Source organism: Arachis ipaensis, chromosome B09 (assembly GCF_000816755.2).
Source record: "Arachis ipaensis cultivar K30076 chromosome B09, Araip1.1, whole genome shotgun sequence".
Classification (NCBI taxonomy): Eukaryota; Viridiplantae; Streptophyta; class Magnoliopsida; order Fabales; family Fabaceae; genus Arachis; species Arachis ipaensis.
Window position 1 is genome coordinate 5,446,083 of NC_029793.2, and position 7,031 is coordinate 5,453,113.

At 34.5% G+C, this 7,031-nt stretch overlaps 1 protein-coding gene across 1 annotated transcript in view; it reads left to right on the forward strand.

The window, feature by feature from the left end:
* LOC107614772 (probable LRR receptor-like serine/threonine-protein kinase At1g05700) overlaps positions 3,983–7,031 on the forward strand; it is a 9,427-nt gene continuing 6,378 nt past the window's right edge. The window contains exons 1-7 of the mRNA XM_021111702.1: positions 3,983–4,088; positions 4,181–4,747; positions 4,926–5,435; positions 5,701–5,839; positions 5,955–6,026; positions 6,158–6,229; positions 6,626–6,706. Coding sequence (XP_020967361.1) covers positions 4,004–4,088; positions 4,181–4,747; positions 4,926–5,435; positions 5,701–5,839; positions 5,955–6,026; positions 6,158–6,229; positions 6,626–6,706 — 1,526 coding nt within the window. The 5' untranslated portion in view covers positions 3,983–4,003. The remainder of the gene's footprint in view (positions 4,089–4,180; positions 4,748–4,925; positions 5,436–5,700; positions 5,840–5,954; positions 6,027–6,157; positions 6,230–6,625; positions 6,707–7,031) is intronic.

Here is a 7,031-nt window from a genome sequence, read left to right on the forward strand (position 1 = left end):
GAACAGACGGATGGCTCTATGTCGCGGTGGTGGAAGGCAGCAGCATTTTGGCGACGAGCTCCAACAGAGCTCCCCTTTCTCTCTCCCGTTCGTGCCCTCCTTTTCTGCCTTGTTTGGCAACGACGATGACCTCAGCCGGGACGGCGACGGTCTCGATCAACGGCAGCGACGCTACTCGAAGGTCCATGGACGGCGGTGACAGAAGCAAGGCACAACAGTGACGCTTGGAAATGGCAGCGACAGACGCGGTGGGGTGCAGTGTTGACGGAACGGCGATGGGGCAGTAGCTTGGCGTCAACGTGCGTGACAGCGGCGCTTTCTTTCTCTTCTTCCCCACTTTTGCGTCTGAGTGTTGTCCGTGAGTGAGAGTGGCGGATGAAATAAGGGTTAGGGTTTCCCTCTTTGATTTCTGTTCTCTTTCCTTTCTCTCTTTCTTTCTCCTGTTTGTGGGTGTATGTGTTGTAATGAAATTAGGGCAAAATTGGAGATTTTTTATTAGGGTTAAGGTTGGAAAAAGAGGGGTAAGAATAGTTTAAGGATTTTGATAAAATTTGAGGGTAGGGTAGTAATAAAAAAAGTTGAAGTGTTACATTTCTTATGTTCAGATGATAACATGATTATATCTACCAATTTTTCTTTTACTCGGTGTAAATTTGTATTCTTTGCTTAAAGACTTGTTATTGTTTAAAATTTCTGTGAAGATGACTGTACTCTATGACTTGGACTTCTAGGATAGAAGGTTGCTAAACCCATAATATGGTTTATGAATACAAAAGTAGGATTTCGACGTAATTTAAGGGGTAACGTAGTCAACTTCCGTTGGATGTAGTTTATGGCATAGTTAGAGTAAGGATATTTGTAACATTTCTTAAATATACACCTAATTTTTTTGTACAATATTAAAAGATAAATTTACTTCATTATTTTTTCTTTTACAATTTAATTTTAATGCAAAAAGCATACATAATTACATATTGTTCACATTGTTCATTAAATTCATTATTTCTTTATACTTTTTTAATTAATTATCATCTTATTTTAATTTTTTTTTACTCTATTATTTACATTGTACACTAAATTCGTTGTTTCCTTATAATTTTTCAATTACATATAACTTCTTTAATTTCAGAATAAACAACTAAAAATTCACATCACCAAAAGTGGAAAACATGCAGTCTTAAAGGCGGAGAAGCATGTGGAATGGTTTCAGACTTGAAGTCTTGAACCCAGTCAACTGATTTCGCTTTGTTTTTTGACCTTTAATTTTCGTCTACTCGTCTTCTTTCTATTATTTTCTTTTTCTTTTTACTCTATAGTCACACCTAAACAAGCTCTAAATCATGAAGAAAAAGTCATTTTGTAAGAAAAACAATTGATTTGATAATGAAAATGTTTAGGTGACTTTTGTTAAGTAGATACGACACTTCTAAAACATTTAAAATACAAATAGCACAAAAATATAGAAATAACATTAATATTTTTCAAATATTTAAGACAAAAATAATATTTTAATTTTTCTTTTTATTTTATTGGCTCAAAAGAGAGAGGGGATGCTAATATATATGATATTTTTTAATCATAAGTACCAAATATACTTACAAAGATTAAAAAATATCCAAAAATATCTTATTTTAGATATATTTAAGAGAGTATAAAGTTATACTCATTAATCATTCTACATTTCTACTCCTATATTTATCCATTTAACAAATTTATTAATGAAAAATATATTAATTTACATTTCTACTCCGGAAGAAGAGACAGTTAAGAACTACAGGAGAATTCTTCGCTACTTTGAACTGATGTCGGGGTTAAGCATCAACTTTGATAAATCTAGTTTGATTCCTATTAACTGTGATGCTCAGTGGGTACAACGTATGTGCTACGTCCTGGGGTGTAAGGAAGCCTCCCTTCCAGTAAAATACTTGGGGATCTCGCTAGGAGCTAATCCAAGGTTGGTGAAGACTTGGAAGCCAATTGTTGACAAAGTGGAGGAAAAACTCAGCATTTGGAAAGCCAAAGTTCTTAATAAGGCCGGTAAGTTGGTGCTCATTAAATCTGTACTAAATAGCCTCCCTGTATATTATTTGAGCCTGTATAAGATGCCAAAGGCTGTTGCGGAGAAGCTTATTTCCTTACAGAGAAGATTTCTATGGAGTAAGGAGGATGGTATGAATGGTATGGCTCTGGTCAAGTGGGAGGTGGTGCAGGCGCCTAAAAAGCTTGGTGGATTGGGTGTGGGGGATGCCATGCTGCGAAACACAGCCCTTCTCTTTAAGTGGTGGTGGCGCTTTTCAAAGGAGGATTGTCCGCTATGGAAGAAAGTGGTTTGTGCTTGTAATAACCTGGACCCAAGTGTGCTGTTGTCCTCCCAGGTTTTACCTACCAAGGGGGGCCCTTGGAAGGATATCTGCCAGATACAGTTCAAGAATCAGCAAGTAAGACAAAAGATGATTACTGGGTTAGCTATGGAGGTGGGTGATGGAAGAGGGACTCGATTCTGGGAGGATGTCTGGTTACGTGGTGGTGCTCTGAAAGATCAGTTTCCGAGACTTTTCTCAGTTTCAAACCAAAGAGGATCTGTTATAGGGGATTGCGGGTTCTGGGATGGGGCTGAGTGGATATGGAACTTCCAATGGAGGCGAGAGCTATTCCAATGGGAGTTGGATCTAGTAAACCAGCTGCATGATATATTAAGGCTGGTCAAATTGGATTATGGCAGTGAGGATAGAGTTGTATGGAAATTTGATAAACAAGGGGTCTTTTCTACTAACTCTTTTCTGCAGGTACTACAGGAGGACATCATGCCAGAGGATATAACAAGCTACAACTTTACAAAGACAATCTGGAAAGGTTTAGTCCCACCAAGAGTTGAACTGTTTGTCTGGTTTGTATTGACTGGTAGGGTCAATACGAAGGAGAGGCTGAGTCGGTTGGGAGTTATTCACCACGAAGATGTTGTATGTGTGTTTTGTAACAAGAGTATTGAATATGGTCACCACTTGTTCCTTGGTTGTGATTTCTCTTGGCAGGTTTGGTGTGCTTGGTTATCATTTGTTGGGAGGCTATGGTCTTGCCCGGGGACGTTGAAGGAACATTTCATAAGTTGGACTGAGATATCAGCTAGCAAGGAGGACCGCAAGAGGTGGTTGATGGGTTTCTGTGCGATTACATGGAACATCTGGCTAGAAAGGAATCGAAGAATTTTTCAGAACAAAGGAAAAGGAGTTGATGAGATCATTCATATGTCTTTCATGAACTATAAGGAGTGGTTAGGTGTGGATCCTTTTTGTTGTTAATGGCAATGCCGAAGATGACAAGGGGATAAGCATTAGTGTTGTTAGGAGTTGCCTATATTGCTTTATGATGCTCTTTGGTTCTTTCTGTTATTTCGCTCCACTTGTTGTGTTGAGCTTCTCTCTTTCAAAAAAAAAAAGAATGGACAAATTATTTTGGACCAAAAGAAATATTTCTAAAAAGTTATGATTTTCCCCCTACGTGCAATACAAGTATCGAAGCCTATGGTTCCATGGACTAAGTCTAATTCAATGCATCAAGAGAATCAAATCAATCCTGCACCGCATGACAATCACAGCTACCAATTCACATGTAGTCTTATTGAGCAAGTAGACGAAGACTTAGCTGTGTACTTTGTAACAAAACGACCAAATTGGTATATATTGTCATTGATTATTTTTATTGTGCTTCAATGATTTATGGCATGATGGGACTATCAATCACAATATATATTAAAGCAACAATAAACTATTCCCACAAAATAAATAAATAAATCCTAGAAAGGAATAATTGAAGTTGACTTTGGTCAACAAAAAAAATGTATAAAGTCAACAAAATAGAAGCTGACTTAAGAAATTTCTTTTTTTCTCCTTACAGGTCAACTTTATAATATCACATAATTTGTATATTAAACATCTTGAACTTAGTTAAATAGCAGCACTGAACCACTCGTAATCTTTGTCACCCCGAACAAATCAGATATGCAATGGCGAAGATTATCACAAATTCCCTTTTTCTACTGCTGGGAGCTCTTTCTTTCGTAGCAACGATCCAAGGCCAGGATCAATCAGGTTTGGTTACTTACTAAAATTTCAAGAGTCATTATTTTAAGATTCATAATTTCTTTAATGTAATAAGTTCAATTAATGGTTTCTATCACCAGGATTTATTAGCATAGACTGTGGATTGCCTGAAAATTCTAACTACACTGAGAAGAATACAGGAATCAATTACATTTCAGATGCTAATTTCATTGATTCTGGTGTAAGTAAAACTGTGTCGCCCCAAGATAAGACTACTCATCCACAATACTTTACTTATCTTCGGAGCTTTCCTTATGGAACAAGAAACTGTTACAGAATAAATGTAACAAGTGTTACTAGATATTTAATCAGGGCTAGTTTCCTGTACGGAAACTATGACGGTCTTAATAAGCTCCCAGAATTTGATCTTTATCTTGGAGTTCATTTTTGGGACACGGTGAAATTCACAAATTCATCCGTCAGCATAAACTATGAAATTATACACACTCTATCGACGGATTATATCCATATCTGTATGGTTAACAAAGGCAAAGGGACATCATTCATTTCAGTCATAGAAATGAGGATTTTGGACAATGTCAACAATACTTATACCACTCAAGATCCAACTACGTCATTGGCACGTTTTCGAAGGTTGGATGTTGGTATCAGCAACTTAACCTACAGGCGAGTCCCTTTTTTGCATAAAAAAATATAATTGATTCATATTTCGACACTTTGTAGTAATAGAAACTTATTATTTGTTACATTGGTTGAATTCACCGTATCTTCACAAAGTAAAAAACTATAAAATACAAAACAAATATACAGAAGTTGAGTCTTTAGTGTATAATATATGTACGATCTCATTATTATTTGAATAAGACCAAAAAAATTACAGGTATGAAGATGATCCATATGACCGGATATGGGAGCCTTATTGGGACGACAAGTGGACACAATTAAGCAGTGGATTTAGCAGTGATAACTTGATTCAGAATGACTTTAAAGTACCAGCAGTTGTGATGGAGACTGCAGCTACACCAAAAAATGCTACTGCCTCATTAGACTTCCAGTGGGAGGATGATTATGCAGATAACAATGAAACTCAGCACCAATACTATTTCTACTTACACTTCGCTGAGTTTCGGAAGCTAGAGGAAAATCAAACAAGCTCATTCAATATCTCCTTAAATGACGTGCCTTGGGTAAGAAGGGAACTTGTATACGGTATTGCATACACCAGATATACTACAAGCCCTTTGTTTGGACACAAAAACTTTCACATTTCAATTATTCGGGCAGAATCTTCCTCCGTTCCACCAATCATCAATGCTCTTGAGATTTATTTAGTGAAAGATTTCTCATCACAGTTAGAAACCCAAAAAGATGACGGTATTCTTCTGCTATTTAATTTTGTCTAGACTTAATTATCTGCTTCTTGTGTACTCTTGATTATGATGAATGAAAAATACTAGAGGTTATCAAAATTTATTATTTTTTTATTATTATTTAATTATCAATTTAATTTTTTTAGTTTAGTAATTTATTAACATAATTTATCTCATACTTTTAAATATTAATTACTAACTAATGGTTAAAAACAACAAATTCTGATAGTCATCTACTATTTCTTGTGATGAATATATATATACACCAGCGGATGCAGTCACAAACATGAAGAGGACTTATAAAGTGGACAGTAAAAACTGGGAAGGAGATCCATGTGCACCCATTGCATACAAGTGGCAAGGTGTAGACTGTACCTCTTATGATGGCTTTCTAAGAATCACATCCTTGTAAGCTTATCATTCATTAAATAATAATGCATAAATTAGAAAGCTATTAACCTTTTAATTATAAAAACAATGCATAAATTCATGATCGAAATAATAATTAATATTTTTTATAAAGGAATTTGTCTTCAAGTGGACTGACCGGACATATAGCAGTTGATATATCCAAGCTTACCATGTTAAAGTCCTTGTGAGTACCTATCTCATCTCATTTGATTAATATATAAATATTGCACCTCAATAATTTGATTACATTTGTATTCTCGGTTTTTTTTTCCTCTCTTTTTGGATTGTAACTGTGCATTTGAACTGCCGTCTCAGAGATTTATCAAACAATGAGTTAAGGGGGACTATTCCTTCTTTTCTGGCACAACTGCAATCACTAGAATACTTGTAAGTCCACATGATTTTATTGGTTATAACATTTAATGGCATCGGATTCGATGGTCCCAAAACGTTTAGACCATTAAATGGTTCTATAACAAAACATATTTTTAAAATTTTTTAATAACTGCTAAATAGTCTTTATTTAATTTTAATTATAAATTAGTCCTTTATATATTATTTAATTATAAAATCTATTTTTTATTTTTTTATTATTCATCTATCATGTTTATTGAGAATCGTATTAATTTATAATTAAAATTAAATAAAAATTATTTAGCAGTTATTAAAAATTTTAAAAAACATATTTTATTATAAGACCATTTAATGGTCCAAATATTTTTGGATCATCAAATCCGATGCCACATTTAATAAGGATGTCATATTTGCCTTCGGCTTGTGCAGGAATTTGGCAAACAACAACCTAACAGGTTCGGTTTCAAACGAACTCCTTCAAAAACAAAGTGATGGTCTATTATCCTTGAAGTATGTGACTTTATGTTATCCTTGATATAAAAACTATATGTGACTGACTATCTGTTAATTCACACATATTTTCATGTTTCAAAATACATAAAAAGTTCCAACATCTGTTAGATAGTATAATTTTTTTCGTTAATGATTAACAGTGATCGCTAATGTAAAATGTTAATTTGCACATGTGATCGTTAAGAATTCATGTGTAGGAGCTAGACAAATTAATTCTAAAGTGAAATATAAAACAGTTTTCGAAAAATTTTAAAATTCTCAAAAACGGTTCTTAAAAAATTCTAAAATATTTTCCTTTGAATTTTTTAATTTTTTTTCAAAA